At 42.9% G+C, this 17,356-nt stretch overlaps 2 protein-coding genes across 2 annotated transcripts; both read right to left on the bottom strand.

The window, feature by feature from the left end:
- Positions 1 to 72: 72 nt before the first annotated feature.
- On the bottom strand, positions 73 to 11,208 carry FASN2 (Fatty acid synthase 2). The gene is made up of 7 exons (XM_064683051.1): positions 11,004 to 11,208; positions 8,680 to 8,907; positions 7,120 to 8,585; positions 1,081 to 6,330; positions 922 to 1,017; positions 316 to 462; positions 73 to 254 (listed from the first exon to the last, which is right to left on the bottom strand). Exons 2-7 carry the CDS (start codon positions 8,864 to 8,866, stop codon positions 141 to 143), a joined length of 7,260 nt encoding a protein of 2,419 aa, XP_064539121.1. The 5' UTR covers positions 8,867 to 8,907; positions 11,004 to 11,208; the 3' UTR covers positions 73 to 140.
- Positions 11,209 to 11,620: 412 nt separating this feature from the next.
- Positions 11,621 to 12,604, bottom strand: LOC135428923 (uncharacterized). The gene is made up of 3 exons (XM_064683052.1): positions 12,445 to 12,604; positions 11,923 to 12,188; positions 11,621 to 11,856 (listed from the first exon to the last, which is right to left on the bottom strand). The coding sequence occupies exons 1-3, from the start codon at positions 12,509 to 12,511 to the stop codon at positions 11,641 to 11,643; spliced, it is 549 nt and encodes a 182-aa protein (XP_064539122.1). The 5' UTR covers positions 12,512 to 12,604; the 3' UTR covers positions 11,621 to 11,640.
- Between the last annotated feature and the right edge of the window lie 4,752 nt (positions 12,605 to 17,356).

Below are 17,356 nucleotides of genomic sequence, written 5' to 3'. Positions count from 1 at the left end.
ACATATGTAGGTCATCGAAGAAATAAAGAAAAGCTAATACAAAATTGAATTGTTAAACACGCCTATACAAAATTAAATAAAAATAATATATTTTCTTTGCATTAAACAGTAAAATTATTATTAAAAAATAAATGACGCAACTAACATGTGTGTTTATGTAAAACACGTTCCATGATTTTTAACGTTTGGGCCTCCTTGAGAAATGTCCTATGCGTGCCTGCTACTACATGCATATCGATCTGAGCGCTGCAAATCTACAGAGTTGGTTAAGTAACATATTTTTGCTTGTATTAAATTATCTTATTATCTCATTACCTCTCTGAGACCGTAGTCATCCTGAGTCATAATCGCATTGTGCTCGGCTGACTTTATGAGGACCACATCGCTGTTGAGCTGCTTTGCTCCCTTGTAGCTCTCTGATAGAAGAAGCTTTTGCTGAAACATGCAGGCAGCTTTCTTGATCTGTGAATATATTTGACAACAAAGAACATTAAAGTTTTTACCCATCAATCGAAAATATGTGTAAAAAGAAAGGGACTGAGAGAGAGAGAGAGAGAGAGAGAGAGAGAGGCATATCCAAGCAAACCAAACTGGAACAAAAAGCCAAACCTTATAGTGTGGAAAATTTCGACTTATGTCCGTATAGGATATTTGAGGGTACCGTTTTTGCATAAATTTCGACCAAGAATAATGTTGCCAGATTTATATGTAAAATTGACCAGAGGCCAAACCATGAAGAAAGACCCAAACGTCGTGAAAATTGGTTGAGTTTTGACAAAGTTACGGGGGGCGAGACATTTTTACCTATGTCTATAAGGGATAATAGCGGGTATACCACGGATTTGCCCGTCAATTTTCGTTATTTTTTGCATAAACAAATTACCAGCAATATTTTAAATATTTTGTGTGTAGGTGACTTACCACATCCTTGGTTTGTTGAGTGTGCGAAGCTAAGGTATCCGCGAGTTTGTTTAACTTCAGATTCCACGTCTTTACACCTTCGAGAATTCGTAGCAGCTGCAAAAGTCAGGTATTAGACGGATATTTGCAATGGAGGGAGCATGACAATGTGTCACCCACCTGGTTGTAGTCCACGTCTGCCAGCAAGGCACCAAAGTAGGCCAGCGTCATGGATTGCTGGCGGTTTAGATCATCTGTCTGCTTTTTGGCCTCCTGCACATAGCCGCTGGCCATGGTGGGAGCTCCGTCGAGCATAATGACTTTAACGCTAAATCGACGCTGTTCCAGCGCCACGCCGATCGCATGTGCCAGAAGGCAACCGTATGAGTATCCGACAATGTTGTAGGGGCCGCGCGGCTGAAGCTTTTGGATTTGGTGCAAATAGTAGGCGGCGCAAGCTTCAATTGAGTCCAGAGGCACTTGCTCGGTGCACTGCAGACCGTAGGCTGGGCAGGTGAGTGAGGCGGCAAGTGCTTCCACGGCTATGGTGAATCCTTCGATGGGCGCTAGGAAAAACGCGGCAGGCTCTTTGCAGGTGATTGTCGCTTTGGAATGCAGGCGCACGAGTACGTCCTGAGGTAATACTTCCTTGGCGAATACCTTGCGAGTTTCATCGGTTTGAGCAATTGCCGTCCGGCCCATATTATTGGCACCGTTCACCGACATCGGTTCTATAACTGAATCGGCACTCGAGGCAGTCACCTGTGGTTCTCGGGTATCGATGTTCTTAAGTGCACTAAAGGTTAGCTGGCGAATTTCCTGAGCCGACAGGACTAGATCGAAATTCCTCTCCAGTGTCTGCTTGATCTCCGTGCTCATCAGCGAGTCCATGCCCAGGTCGAAAAGTGTTGTCTTATCCTGAATCGAGTTAACATCGCGCAGGCCCATTATATTGGCTATGGTGGAGATAAGGCTCTGGCGACTCGACTGCTCCGGCTTGCGTTTCTCGGCCAGCACCATGGACGCCAGCACGGGGTGGGGCTGCTGCATGAAGATATCCAAGGTCTGCAGGCAGCTGCTCATGCGCTGGGGCAGAGTTCCTCCAATGACAGTGTCATTGTTGCCCATGTGCTCGATGATGAGGCCCGTGTCACCGATGGCACCCCACTGTATTGCGATGCCGGGATAGCCCTCGGCCTGGCGTAGTTCGCAGATCCGTTCCATGGCAGAGTTTGCCAGACCGTAGTTGGTCTGACCTGGGTTCCCACGTCCGGAAGCCAAACTTGAAAAGCAAATAAAGTGTTCCAGAGCTGGGCACATTCGGCGCGAGCATTGGTCCAGATGCATTGTGGTTAGGATTTTGGGCGCTGTGACCAGCTCGAAGTTTTTGACAGTTTGTTCTTCGAAAATCGCGTCCTTTAGTATTGCAGCCAGGTTAAATATGCCGCCGACCAATGCCAAATTGTTGCTACTCTCCAGCATCTTTATGCAGCCTATGGCAGACGTGACGTCATTTATATCGACGATTACCTGGACTCCACGCTCGTGCAATCGACGGATCATCAGGCTTTGGTATCCAGTTTTTAGGCCTGAATGTGAATTCAAGACAATGTATCGTGCCCCACGCGTCGCCAGCCAGTTGGCCAGCTCCAGACCGAAGCCGCCCAAGCCGCCGACGATGATATAGCTTTTCTCCGGGTGCATGTATGTACGGGGAATGGCATTGGTTAGACGCGGCTTGGGCAGCGCCGATTGTTGCTCTTCGTTGCGCACCTTAATGACCACCTTGCCAATGTGTTTGCCCGAGGCCATGAACCGAAAGGCCTTCTCGATCTCCTGGTCGGTGTAGACAGTGGTGGGCAGTGGCAATACGGCACCGTTGCTAATGCCCTCCGAGACGAGCGACACCACATGCTTCTGCATTTCCTCCTCACCTTCCATGACACTGTCCAGCAGAATCCCGTGGAAGGATGTATTTTTTAAAAATACCGACATGCCTAGAGGATTGTTATTGCTTAAATCGAATTTGCCAATTTCCAGAAAGCGTCCGTTGAGACCGAGGCATCGGATGGATGCCTGTAGCTTCTCCTCAGACAGTGAGTTAAGGACTAGTTCGACGCCCTCTCCATTGGTTTCACTTAAAATCATTTGCTCAAACGATGTGTCACGTGAATTGCCAATGTTACGTGACTGCAGCTTGGGGAAACGCTTCAGTAAAAATTCACGTTTCTCTTTGCTGCCCACCGTAGTGAAGACCGTCAGTCCATGGTGTAGGGCCACAGAAATGGCAGCTTGACCCACGCCGCCGGAGCCGGCATGGATAAGGATCCGCTCACCCTTTCGCATTTGTCCACGCACAACCAAGGCGTAGTAGACGGTGGCATAAACACAGGGCACCGTAGAGGCTTCTTCCATAGTCCAATTGTCGGGTATATCCCAGAGAAGATTTTTGTTGGCCAAACAGTTGGTGGCCAATGACTTGGCTGGCACCATGGCCATGATACGGCGACCATTCGAGTCACGTCCGGCAAACTCTAGGCCCAAAACGCAATCCTGGTGAGCCAAATCAGCTGGCAACGCATCTTGACCAAGTTTTCCCGATGCCAACATCACGTCACGAAAGTTTAGAGGAGCAAAGTAGACTGTGCAGGGTTCCCATTTGTTGAGGTCTACATTTGTGTTCCGGGGGCTCTCGATCCATTTTAGCGAGGAAAGATCTCCCTTGATCAGTGTATTGACATAGGCTTGCTCCACAGTTAGCAGCGGTTGATGTGTGTTTAAGGGTAAATGTCGAAAGCTGCCCCAATTTCCATTCCGGTAGACATTAACGGACAAGTCTTTGGCAATTTGGTCGGCAAAGGACGTGCCCGTTAGGGAGAATACGGGCAGTTCAGGGTCTTGCAGCAAATAGAGTCGAATTCTGTAGGCGATCTGCTCACGTTTCAGGCAGTTTATAAAACCTAAAGCACCGGTACGTGGCTCTCCTTGTGCAACCAAGTAAACGTTACTACCGTCCGATTGCGACTTCAACAGCGCGGTTTTAAGATCCGTGACCCACTTAAAGTGATTATTGGATATGCGGACAACCGGCGACGAAGAGAAGTCCTTATCGGTTGACTTTCTAGCTAGGATCAACGTGCGATCACTGTCGTAGACCTGCTCCATAACCGGCAACAGATTTAGGCGCTGCAACAGAGCCTGTCCCGTGGCTCTGTAAGCACTTAGACTTTCTTCCAGTAGTAGAAAGCCACTCTCCGGCTTAAGGGTATCGATGCAGTGTTGGACTTGCAGATCTCTTAGTGTGCAGTCGGTCGAGAGTAAATCAACGGCATGTAAAAAGTCACACTGGCATTCCACAGCCGCTTTCGCAGGATCCGCAACAATTACCCGAACTCCCGAGTCGTGCAACAATGCGTTAAGAGCTGACTCGTTATTGCTGCTGTTTGTGGCTACTGCCACATCGCCCACTAAAATGGGCTCGCGCTCAATTAGCTCCAGAAGTTTGACGGCGTTAAGACCTTCCGTGCGTGTGCCAGCCAGCTCGACTCCCTTGATTTTGACTGCTCCTCCACTGTTTTCGATGATTAGCTGCATGGCCACGGTGAAGGCAATGTGCTTGGCACGCAGCTGATCCCCACGTGGATCCAAGTGCTGCACGTGAGGCGTGAAGCTATAGCGCTCCAGAATGGGCGGACTCTGGCCGCCGGAGCGACGCTGCGTCTGTGCGGTCTTTATCTTGTGGACCTCGACACCGCCGCACTTGACAACCGAAATGTTGCGATGGAAATACACGGGCAGCTTTTGCTGTTGCTGTTTGGCCAGCTCCAAGTGCCTAACCGGATCGATTACGACGCGCTCAATTCCGGTTGGCACGTAAAGCTCGCGCAGGTTGTTGCTGAGTATGCGGAACTGCAGCATGGTGTCCATGAAGCTGATCCAATTGTCGGCCCACAGAAGGCGGCCCATAACTCCCGAATTGTCAACGTCGACAATACCCTGAAAGATGCCGCCATAGTCATAGCCCCGCAAGCGCATCTCCTTGTAGACATCCTTGGTGCAAAGCTTGGCCACGCCAGCGCTGCCCGGCAATCCGGGCAGGTTTAGCTGTAGCTCCTGGCCGCTGGCGACGAGCTTAATTTTTCCCGATGCTACTAGAGTGCTGCCTTCACAGATCTCAAAGGTGCCGCTACCTTGGAAGTAGTTAACTGCCAGCCTGACCCCTGAGCCGACGTCCAGGCCGAGAATCGTGGCCCGGTGAAAAACGACGTCTTCAAAGACCACAGGCGTCCGTTGGAAGTCGCAACCCTTCTGTTGTGCCAGCATTATCCAGGCGAGTGTCAAGTAACCCGTAGCCGGATAGAGTATGCGACCATCAATCTTGTGTCCGGCCAAGAAGGCGTACTCGTCCTTACTCAGATCCAGTTCAATGGAGAGCTGGCTTGTCTGTCGGCCGCCCTGAAACTTTGGGTAGCTCCATTTCTGTGTGTGATCCCAGCCAATTAGCGAGCTCAGCATGGGCGTGCCCCGAGAGACTGGATAGCTAATTGTCTTTGAAAGAGACATCCCCGTCAGCTGTGGCTGACCGCCAGCTACATAGAGCTGGCCAATCTGACTCAACAGGAACTCCGAGTTGTTTGGATGACCCCGTTGCATGAGGCTCACGTAGCTGATTTTTGGTCCCAACGAGCGCAGGATCGATCGGAAGAGTCCGTGGGGCGCAATTTCCACAACTAGTGCGTTCTTGGGTATATGGCAAATAGCTTCATGGAAAAGCACCGGCGAAATCAGATTGTTGATGAAATATGTCGCTGAGGCCATGCGGCACGCGGGCGTTTGCCAGTCGCGCTCCGGTACGCTGGTGCTCAGCCAACGATTGGTGCGCAGCTTGGGATCGGTGATCAGTCGCTCCAGGTTTTTGCGCAGCATCGGTGCCGCATCCGCGATATATCTACTGTGAAAAGCGTAGCCGCCGGATTCGACGGCCCGCACAAATACGCCCGCCGCATGCAGTTTTTGAATGGTCGCGTCCATGGTTGTCATAGGACCGGAGACTGTGCAATTGTTGTCGCTGTTGTGGCATACGGCGTAACAGTCCGGCGGCAAGTGGCTGCCAATTTCATCCCAGCTCAGGCCCACGGCTGCCATTTTGCCCTGGGGCAGACCCGGAGTCTCCAGGACGCTTTTACCGCGCCAATAAGCGGCCAGGACAGTCTGCTCGGCCGTCAGGCAGCCATCCATATAGGCTGCGCCCAGCTCGCCCGCCGAGTGTCCAATAATGCCATCCGCCTTAATGTCCAGCGTCTTGAGCAGATCCGTCAGGGCCACCTGCACGGCAGCGATCGACACGAAGGAGTTTAGCATATTGTCGAATGTGCTCTCTGTCGAGTGAGTGAGCACTTCAATCAGGTCAAAGTCCATTTGAGTAAGTACCTGCATGATCGAATAATTGGAGAGAGAGACAAATTTGCATTAATGACTCAGTAAATTAATCATTATTATATTATAATCTTTTATATATGCATATATGTGTTAGCTTTCTTCATAAGTTGATTGTTGGCGAGAAATATTCCTCTTTTCTGTTTAGCCTCTAGTCTCAAGCATTATTTATGCTATAAAATATACGGGCATGGCTAAAGCGACTCAGCTCGTCGTCCTGATTAAGAATAACTATTTAACATTTTGTATAGGGTAGGGCATCCTTGTACGTAACTACGTAACATATTTACTTAAACGGAAATATAGACCTGGCTAGATCAAAGACAATATAAACTCTAAGAAGAGTAACGCCATACAACAAAATGCTACTATGCAGCTTGATTTTTTGAAAATTGAGAACAAAATTGAAATCAGTATCATTGCGCTCTCTCAACTGAAAGAGCGAAAAAGCTAAAAATAGAATGGACTCTTCGGCTTCGGCTCTATGAGGGCCGAACGAATCGACGCTGAGCACCGTCGACCAGCTTTGCTGAAGGCAGGCTGGCGACTTACTTCGTGTCAGCATCAATAAGCCGCGACTTCGGCATTTGTTCGTCTGGCTTTTGGAGAGCGAACAGCCAGTCGCCAGCTGGCATGTCGTGTGAAGTGGGAAAAGCCAGATGAGAAGCCAGGCTAGAAATTTTGCTTCGCATTCAAATGTATCTTAGTGTTTATATTGTCTTTGGCTAGATGGACACGGCTTTTGATGCAAATGAAGAGTACTCTGTTTGTTATTTGACTTACCTCGGCACAATATTGAATGGACTTGTTGAAAACCTCGATTTGCATTAGATCCTTAGCCATGCTGGCCCATTGGCTGCCCATGCCAGCGTAGACAAACCAAATGGGTCGCTTTTCCTCCTCATAGATGCAGATCTCCTGTTTGACTGTGCCCGCAGAGCCCAGCAGAGAAAAGCCACGATAGGGATGCAGTGGAATGGGCTTTAAATGGATGTCGTTCATCAGCGCCAAGAACTCATCGTCGTTGCGATGCTTTGTGGCCGCTTCCAAGAGCTGATGCACCGCTTGCTCGGTGCGTCCGGAGCAGATGACAAGTTTAAATGCGGTGTCCTTGGGCTTTGTGCTGGCCATCTTTTTCTTTTCGTGTGATTTGAGAATAACATGGGCATTGGCGCCGCCGAACCCAAACGAATTGAGGCCGACAATGCCGCCCTGCCAGGGCAGGTTGCGATCCATCACTTTGAGTCGACCCTCAACCAGAGCTGGCACAGCGGGGTTAGGCGTATGATAGTGCAAATTTCTGGGTATTATGCCTTCCTCCATGGCAATGATTACCTTGGCCAGCGCACTTACCCCCGATGCTGGCTCTGCGTGGCCCATATTCGATTTGACGGATCCAATTAGCAGAGGACTCGGCCGGGCAGGGTGACAGAAAAAGTTGCCCAGCATATTTGCCTCCTGGTCGTCGCCCACGGGCGTTCCACTGCCGTGCGCCTCGACGTAGACCACCTTATCGGGGCTGAGGCCAATCTCGCTGTAGGTCTCCTGCAGCAGCTGCTGCTGCATTCGACCGTCCGGAAAGGTGACGCCCTGCTCCTTGAAGCCATCCGTATTGGTGCGCACATTCAGAATCGATGCATACAAGCGCTTCGCCTGCGCCCGGCGCTGCAGAAACACGACGGCACAGGTGTCGGCACGGGCATATCCATTGGCGCCCGCATCGAATGTCTTGCAGGAGCCATCCTGGCTAACGATGCCCAGGCGCAGGAACTGCAATGCGAAAATAGGCTTCAGGATGAGATTGACGCCGGCGACCAGAGCGTAATCACAGCGGCCCGACCGCATGTCCGTATAGGCGTGCGACAGGGCCACAAGGGAGCTGGAGCAGGCGGTGTCGACTATGAAGCTCGGTCCTTTGAAGTCGAAGGTGTAGGATATGCGGTTGGCGAACATGGCCCGGGCACAGCCTGTCAGGCAGTAGCCATTAATGCTGCTCGGCTCCATGTTGGGTATCTCGTGCTCCGTCTCCACAAAGGATAGGCCTATGTAGACGCCGGTGCGACTGCCGCGCAGGTCGGATGGATTGATGCCAGCATCAATGATCGCTTCGTGTGTCAGCTCCAGTAGCATCCGCATACAGGGATCCATGAGTTCCGCCTGCTTCTGGTGCACGCTAAAAAATTTGTCATCAAATTTTTCCAAATCCTCGTCCCGCATTTTGGCCATGCGCTCTGGTAGGCCGTATATGCCTGCCGTAAGTAAAGAGAGCATCATATATATGGACATATATATATATACATGTATATATGGACATATATATTTATTGATTTATGTAAAACCTACCTGCCTCCCAGCGTCTCGGATCGTCTGTAACCATATCAATACCATTGAGTAAGTTATGCTTGAACTCTTCTATGTTGCTGCTCTCCGGAAATTTGCCCGATAGTCCGGAGATGACTATTTCACCCTCGTCGCCGGCAGCATCATTGTTTTGTGTCTTCAATAGTTCCTCCTTTTTCTTACTACCCATTTTGTATATTTGGTTCAGTGTCAGATTGGATCGGGTTTAATCTGTGTATGGTTTGGTTTCAAATATTTTATTAATTAATTATCCTTAAAGATATTAATATATATAGCCGACATAAATGTTGACTATAGCTTAGTGTACATGGCAACGAAATACCTTTTTTCCAGGTCATGTATATTCCTATTACAAATTTGGACTAGCATTAGCCGATCCTAGGTGTTTTCTTCAAATTTGAAATATGAAGTTTCCCCCGTGGAACTCCTCATACAAAAGTATATTTTTGAAGCTTGACATGTTCTTAATAAGTTCTTCTGTACGGCTTCGAAAATGAACTTACAGCCGAACAGACGAAACCTAAAACTTTCCCCAAAAAATCGAAGGCCCGCATTTTTCACCAAGGAGTCTTGTATTTTGCCAGATATTTGCCAAAGGGCTTGCATTGAAATGTTTTCCGCTTATTAAATTAAATTAAATTAAATTAAATTAAATTTAATTCGTATGGCCCCTTAAAACAAGTTTGAAGCCGTTCCGCCGAAAAATAATATACATTTTCCACCAAGTGGAATGGATTTTCCGTAAAGTGTTAATAAAAGTACTTATCAATTCCATTTGAGATTTATCAATTGTACCAACTTGATTAATATTGCTGAGATTGAAGATACAATCATGGTCAAAATAAAATTTGAAACAGTTTGAAGGCAGGTTTAACCTATTCTGAAGAGCCTGTTGCCAAAAAGTAATTTACTTAATTTTATAAAATGAAGCCGATGAATAAACTATTTGAAGAACTAATATCTAGCAAAATATTAGACGTAAGTAAACCTTTTAATTATCTGATGTATTCAAATTCGCAGTCAAAACAGCCAAAAAAAAAGTAAATCTTTTTTTATATTCATTTTTAACATTGTTCCAGCTGACAAAAATAAAATTAATCAATGGTCATATATAGTCTAGAAATGCTCAATTTAATATTAAAAAAAAATTATTTTGTGCTGAATCTTTCACAAAGTTTTGTAATATATATTAACACAATTTCCACACGTGCTCAACATTTAACTTGAAATTATTTTTTGAGTTGAATAATTCTTTCTAAATTTTCTTTTTGCTAATTCATCAATTGATTGTTATACTTATTACCACTAAATCCTCGTAATCCTCGAAAATAATAAATAAAAAGAGAATAATTTTAAAAACTTGAACTCTCTTATTAGCTAAGGTGTCAAAAGACACCTTTTGCTTGAAATAGGTATACACAAAACCTTGGTAGAAAAAGTATTAAATGTTAAACGTAAAACATGTACACTAGTCTTCAAACCATAAAACATATACACTATTGATCAGGACCCTGATTCCATTGGCCTATGCCATTTTATATCCTTGTAGAGTGCATTTTAGTTTTGTGCTAAAGCTATACACTATATATATATATCTATATACTATATAATATAGCTGCCATAGGGATGATCGATCGAAATGTAGGTTCTTGAATGGGCAACTCTTTTGGTTTCCAAGCTATTTTGACCGAACTCGACTTTTATTTTCATTGGGCTCTTTAAATACTATATAAGTCTTATTAATATCGGACCACAATATCGCACAATATCATGGAGCTAATATGGTAAAGGTCAATGGATTATTAGCATTCCTTGGCCAAACTAGGTATATTAAATTCAATATCCTTTCAACAACGGATCAATCTCAATTCCAAAGTTGTATATTTGATTAAAATTGAACAGGCTGTAAATGGTTTCTCCTCATAGAGACTGTGTCTAGGTTGGATATGCATATACTTAAGTTCGAATGGCTGGGTACAAGGTATTCCTAGTCGGGCACATTCGCTTCGATCACTGGTTTATGTTGCTGCCATATACCCTATACATATCATATATGTACATGTACCATATATATGTAACACTTTTGCACAAAACCATAATATACATTTTAATCCCATTTTCAATGGCTGGAAAAGTGTCAAATATGCGACAAGATCAAATTGAATTCAAAGTACAATCGCATGGAATTCACTTTAGTAAAGTAAATCTGTTGCATCGGTATGGAATATGTACACTAGATAGATAGATTCACCAGAGTAATAAAAGGCTAAGCAAAAAGGGGTCGACCTTTTGCTCTTGACACTCACGAATAAGATTTAATTCCAGCACAGGTGTGTGTTAACTTTGTCTTGCACTTATGAATTTTCACTTTTTCGTTTTTAATAATGCACCGTGAATCCTTAAAGAACTTGTTCGAGTGTCTGTGCGCTGTAGGATGTTATCTGTGACTGTCACTAATTATCCTGTTAATCACGGGTTTGCTATCGCTCCGACCTGATCCGAAGACACACTGAACGCGACGCGCACTCCGCGCATTCTTTTTATCGTGCCTTGCTGTCTGTCTGTTCTAAGAATTCTAATGCCGCATAAATAATCGCCTATATCCATACTTAATACCAAGCCATATCCCTTCCCTTCCCTTGCCTTCCCTTCCCCCAGCCAAGCTGTATGTATTTTTACAATGGCTGCGCACAGCGATCGTGATCTACTGAATAATGCATTATGCTAAATTTCGATTCAAACAAAAATTGCGACGCACACCAGGAACCAGGACAGGTGGACAGGTGCGTAGGTACGTGTGCCTGATGTGCCCGTGCCCGTGCCCGTGCCCATGCCCATGCCCTGTTAATTAGTCCAAGTGTGTATTGACCCAATTGCCAGTTGCCAGTTGCCCATTTAAATATATAACAATACCCAAACGACGTTCAGACTAAATTTTCAACTTTAATAACGGCGACTGCGAGTTCCGGCCGTGTGACGATCCGTGGGATTGCGTCCGGCACTTTTACGCAAACGCATGCCCTGCTTTTTGGTTGATCGACGCTTTTTGCTGGCATTCGGGCATCCACGCTTACATTTGAACCCGGTTGTTGGATGACCTTTTGCTCGAGCCTTGACGGTGCTCTTTGGCTTACTCAGGGCACTTCGCGAGTCCTTTAGCTGGGGGAGAGTACAGGTAAGACATACATACATACATATATCTTTTATTATATTATATATACTTACAGTTTTGGCCAGGCGTTTGATGACATGTCTGCCCTGGTCCGGCGACAATAGATCTTTGGCCTTTGCTGCCTGTGCCGGCTTGTTGTCGTTCCTGGTGCGGAAGTTGAAGGGCATGCGGACGCGCTTATCGCTCAACAGGAGCAGGCCGAGATTCATGCCAAGCTCCACCGAGAACTCGACAGCTCGCTTGAGATTGCCAAAGGGACTAATAATATCGTCCATTACCACATCCTGTATCTGTTCGCACAACGCATCTATCGATGTGCCTGGAAAATAATTTCGATATTTACTAACATACTTGGCTTAATACCGATTCATAAATTTGAAGATTCATCCTAAATTAAGCTTTTAAGTTATGTGTTTGAAAGATTCCGATTAATTACTGATAGGTATTTAAAGATTGCCATATGCTCCTTCCTTTATCTAATTTCAGTACAAAGGAAATATTTCCCTTTTCAAGCTCGAAAATTTCCCCGAATAATTGACAAACTTTTTCCAGTGTCCTGGCCAGCAGATACTCACATAAATCGGGCTGACGACTCAGCAGATCCAGCACGTAGGGCAATAAGGATGTAGTATTAATTTCCATTTAAAATTTAAAAACACGTAATAATAAAATATACTTATTATTATTTTGCACAATAGTATTTACAAATGTTTGAAAATTTACGTCGTTGTGTATACCTACGGATAATAAAATAATTGTCAAGGGTTACTCGGAAAGCTGGCAACATGTGTTCTAAAAAGATTCCCAAGTTTTACAAAAAATCAAATATACTTTATGGAGATCCTACCTTCTGCTTGTTACATGCATGTGCACAAAACCATTATACCCTTTTCACGCATTTTCAATGGGTATAAATACAAAAGCTGCGCTATTTATGGGACATTATTTTTTGAATACTTACTGTATATTGTCCGATATCCAAAATTTAAAGTTTTCTTAATCTGAGTTTTTTTTAATATAGGTATATAATTAATTTAAAAATTGAGAATCTTAATTGTTTTTGCCATCGATTTGATCTATGCGTGTCTTATATAGCTCCTGAGATCAACTTACATACTAAGGGAAACCTATAAAATCTAAAATATACTTTTTGGGGTCGGATATCCTTCTTTCTGCTTGTTACATGCATGAGTACAAAACCATTATTCCCTTTTCACGCATTTTCAATGGGTATAAATACAAAAGCTGCGCTACTTATGCTGCGGCTCTCTGGTACACCATGGGGAAATTATTTCTTGAATATTTACTGTATATATTTGTCCGATATCCGATATGTGAAGTTTATATAAATAATTCAATTAAAAAATTTAGAATCTATAATTTATTTAATTAATTAATTTAAAAATTGAGAATCTATAATTAATTGTATTACTTAATTTAATAAATGCGAATCCTAATTGTTTTTATCATCGATTTTATTGGGTTGGTAATTAACTTTATCTATGCGTGTCTTATATAGCTCCTGAGATCAACTTACATACTTAGGGAAACCTATAAAATCTAAAAAATACTTTATGGGGTCGGATATCCTTCTTTCTGCTTGTTACATGCATGTGCACAAAACCATTATACCCTTTTCACGCATTTTCAATGGGTATAAATACAAAAGCTGCGCTATTTATGCTGCGGCTCTGGGTGACCATGGGAAATTATTTCTTGAATAATGAAGTTGTGAAGTTTTCTTAATCTGAGTTTTAATTTAATTACTTAATTTTAAAATTGAGAATCTTAATTGTTTTTAAAGCGGGCAGGCAAGTTATTCAGGCTTGGAAATTAACTTGATATAGGCGTGTTTTATATAGATCCTGAGATTAACTTATATTCTTAGGGAAAGAGTCTGGATTTATGTGCTATCTACTGAACATTCTCTTGCCCTAATAAAATCGCTGTTGTGAACCTTTTTGCAAGGCAATATACAATTGGGATTGCTTTATATGGTTTCGACTATTGTATATGATTAGAAACATCTGCGATCCCTTAAGGTATATGTATTCTTGACAAAGACAACGAGCTGAGTCTTTCTAGACAAGCTCGTTTGCCTTTCCGTCTGTCTATGTCTTATGCCATGCAAGTTTAATTGCTTCTATCGATAAATATTTATTTGAAGTCAAGGCTGCTTGATCGTATCTTTCAGTTTGTGTGGGTATATAGGTTGTCGTATACACTTTTACTTCTCATAATCCTCTCTTGTTACTCAAATAATATTTGAATAAAACAAGTTACTTTTGCGGTCCACTCCCATTTGGATGACATATAAATAAAATAATAACATTTCATTCACATATAGTATATATCAAATATATATGTGTTCCGAATGTACTCTTCAATTTTGCTGTACCACGCGATATCCGCGTATATACTAAAAGCTAAATAAAAATGCAAAATTTCGTGAAAAATAGTACATAACATTATAAAGTACCTGCTGCAAGCTCGGTGCACAGGTATCGTATCAAATATGTTAGGTCTGGCATGGGAACAGTAGCAACGACAACTTGTGAGCTAAAAGTATCCGACTAGGCGATACCCTTGAGCTACCATGATAAACAAGGAAAAAAAAAGATTTTACATCCGATAATTTTTACATTTTAAAGAAGTATCCGACTAGGAGATACCTTAGAGTTACCATGACAAAGTAGGGAAAAAGAAGATTTCACGTCAGATATACGAGAATATTTTTAGAAATCAAAGCGACAAACAAAACGGATCATTTTTACATTTTTAAGAAGTATCCGACTAGGAGATACCTTAGAGCTACCATGACAAAGAAGGGGAAAAGAAGATTTTTACGTCAGATATACGAGAATATTTTTAGAAATCAAAGCGGCAAACAGGACGGATCATACGGATACATTTGAAATACAATTTAATATACCCTTTTCGCCTATTTTGAAGGTATAATAGAAACGAAAACAAACTGAAATGAAATGAAACGAAAGAAAGACGCGTGCTTCATTCGAATACCTCCGATCGAGGCTGGCGACGCTGATTGCGCTGGGCAACAACAGCAGACGAGGATCGCTTTAGACAAGCCTTGACCTTGATTGGGCGGCGATAACCACCAAATGGGCCGGAGAAAATCCAGCGACACACGTCCACTCGGTGTTGCTGGCACATGAGAACAATGTGATTAGCGCTAGAGCGCCGCGTGCCGCTGCCGCTGCCGCAGCCGCAGTCCAGCCACAGCCGCAGCCGCAGCTTTTGGGTGATAACTGATAACGTTGCGATTGGTTAGTCAGGCTGGCGCTGACACCTAAACTCGGCGTACGGAAATTTACTCTAAACCGAATTGTGTGTCACGCGCCAAATGGCAAAGAGAGTATCTATATGTGTTATGCTCAATGTAGTCAATGTTTTTTTTTCGGCTATCAAATGTATATATGTATATGTATATATTTTTGCATATTTGATTGCAATCACGCATACGACCAGTTGACCTTGGAGATGCAGGCTGCAGCTGATAAGCCGTAAGCCGTAAGCCGTAAGGCTTTTCACGGTTACTTAAAGGTGAGTTAAATATGTAGGTGCTTGCATACGTCAGGGGCTTAATAGTTCAACCCCAAGCCAGCTGATGCGATGCAAATACAAGCGAAGCAAAAACAGTTGCGTCACATCGAACTGTCCAAAGTTTCCAACCTTAAGCCTTGCCTTGCGACTTCCACATATGTGCCAATATTTTGTTGTTTCAGTTAACAAAGAATATCCATGCTTAAATTTTCAAATATTTTTTACCTAATTTTAATATTTTTTTAGAGATTCAAATCATGTATTTCCAATCTTAAGCCTTTTAAGTAAAATGGAAAGATAAACGGCGACTTCCACAAATATTTTGTAATCTTCCGTTAACAAAGAATATCCATGCTAAAATTTTTAAATATTTTTTACTTAATTTTAATATTTTCCTAAAAATTCAAATCATGTATTTCCAATCTTAAGCCTTATGTGTGCTCATATTTTGTAATCTTCAGTTAACAAGGAATATAATTTTCAAATATTTTTTACTTCATTTTAGTATTTTCTTAGAGATTCAAATCATGTATTTCCAATAATCTTCAGTTAACAAGGAACATAATTTTCAAATATTTTTTAGTTTAATATTTTCTTAGAGATTCAAATCTTGCCTGAAACTTTATGGACTGTGCACTATTTGCTGACATGTAGAATTTTTGTTGTTGTTGATTTTTTTTATATAAATACTTGCTAATCGGCAAATAAAGTTTTGTTTTATATAAATCGGGTTCTCAAATTAAAACAAATGAGCTTCAGGCAGGCATGCTAGCTTTCAATTTTATATATACATATGTATGTATGTATATGCACATAAGTTCACGCGCATATATTTATTTTAATCGATTCGATTCGATTTGACGACAGACCACACCACACCAGAAAAATACCAGGCCAGAGTTGCGTATTTGGGTTCAACTTATAAATTAAAGCCTCGATTTTTAGATAATTGCGTTTCATTAGTTACAAGTACTTTGTATTTAGCCAGCTCCATTCTATCCATATACCAAAAAGAAGGCGTCAATTACCGAAAGGGCTTCTTTTTTCATTATTTCGAATGATTGCACTTAATATAAGTATAAATATATTCATTTTAGCGACCTGTCCCGGCTTCTGACAATTGTTTGTTTTTTATACCCTAAACCCATTAAAAATTGGTAAAAAGGGTATAATGTATTTGTGCAAATGTATGTAATAGGCAGAAGGATGCATCTTCGACCCCATAAAGTATATATATTCTTGATCAGCATCAATAGCCGAGTCGATCTAGCCATGTCTGTCTGTCTGTCCGTCTGTCCGTATGTATGAACGCAAGGATCTCAGAACCTATAAAAGCTAGAGACTTGAAATTTTGGCCGATATTTTCCGATATTCGATAACTTGCCCCGTTTCCAAGTAATCGATAAAAATCGATGTATAAAATCCTGTTTTTTGAACAATTTTGGTAAATAATAAGAGCTTAAATCACCAAAATTGACATGTAGCTTCTAGATTAGCATACATATATCAAGTATTTTTCATTTTATGCCTATCGCCTGTCGGAAGAAGAGGGTTCAGGGTATCTCCTAGTCGGGAGCTCCCGACTGGAACCTCTTACTTGTTATTCTTTTAATGTGTCGTTTAGGTCTTTCCGAACTCATTTATTCGCTCCATCTATCCCTATTTAGATTTGTCATGTTTTTTCCTCTGGCAATTATAATAAATTGTTTTTGAAATTTTTACTCGGCTTGCCTATTTTTTTAACAAGTATTATTCTATAAGAAATTCCTTCTTACAACGCAAATCTCTATTTATCAGCTTTTCTTTTGGGCTTCCATTTTGACCCCTCAGCCCAGTGCCAGGCTACCAGGGTATATACAAATTAAAGCTTCCTTCCGTTTATACTTGGAAACGCAGACGAACAACGCACATGCCTCAAGCCCC

Source organism: Drosophila montana, unplaced genomic scaffold (genome assembly GCF_035044405.1).
Source record: "Drosophila montana isolate Dmon_TW-CO22-7 unplaced genomic scaffold, ASM3504440v1 contig_2581_1, whole genome shotgun sequence".
Taxonomy (NCBI): domain Eukaryota; kingdom Metazoa; phylum Arthropoda; class Insecta; order Diptera; family Drosophilidae; genus Drosophila; species Drosophila montana.
The sequence above is the reverse complement of the archived record's forward strand: the minus strand, read 5'-3'. Positions and strand labels throughout refer to the sequence as shown.

Coding starts and splice junctions, on each gene's coding strand:
- FASN2 (XM_064683051.1), bottom strand. CDS start 8,866: ATGGGTAGTAAGAAAAAGGAGGAACTATTGAAGACACAAAACAATGAT. Junction 8,586..8,679: donor TCCGAGACGCTGGGAGGCAG/GTAGGTTTTACA, acceptor TACTTACGGCAG/GCATATACGGCCTACCAGAG. Junction 6,331..7,119: donor CCATTCAATATTGTGCCGAG/GTAAGTCAAATA, acceptor TCGATCATGCAG/GTACTTACTCAAATGGACTT.
- LOC135428923 (XM_064683052.1), bottom strand. CDS start 12,511: ATGGAAATTAATACTACATCCTTATTGCCCTACGTGCTGGATCTGCTG. Junction 12,189..12,444: donor GAGTCGTCAGCCCGATTTAT/GTGAGTATCTGC, acceptor ATTATTTTCCAG/GCACATCGATAGATGCGTTG. Junction 11,857..11,922: donor TCAAACGCCTGGCCAAAACT/GTAAGTATATAT, acceptor ACTCTCCCCCAG/CTAAAGGACTCGCGAAGTGC.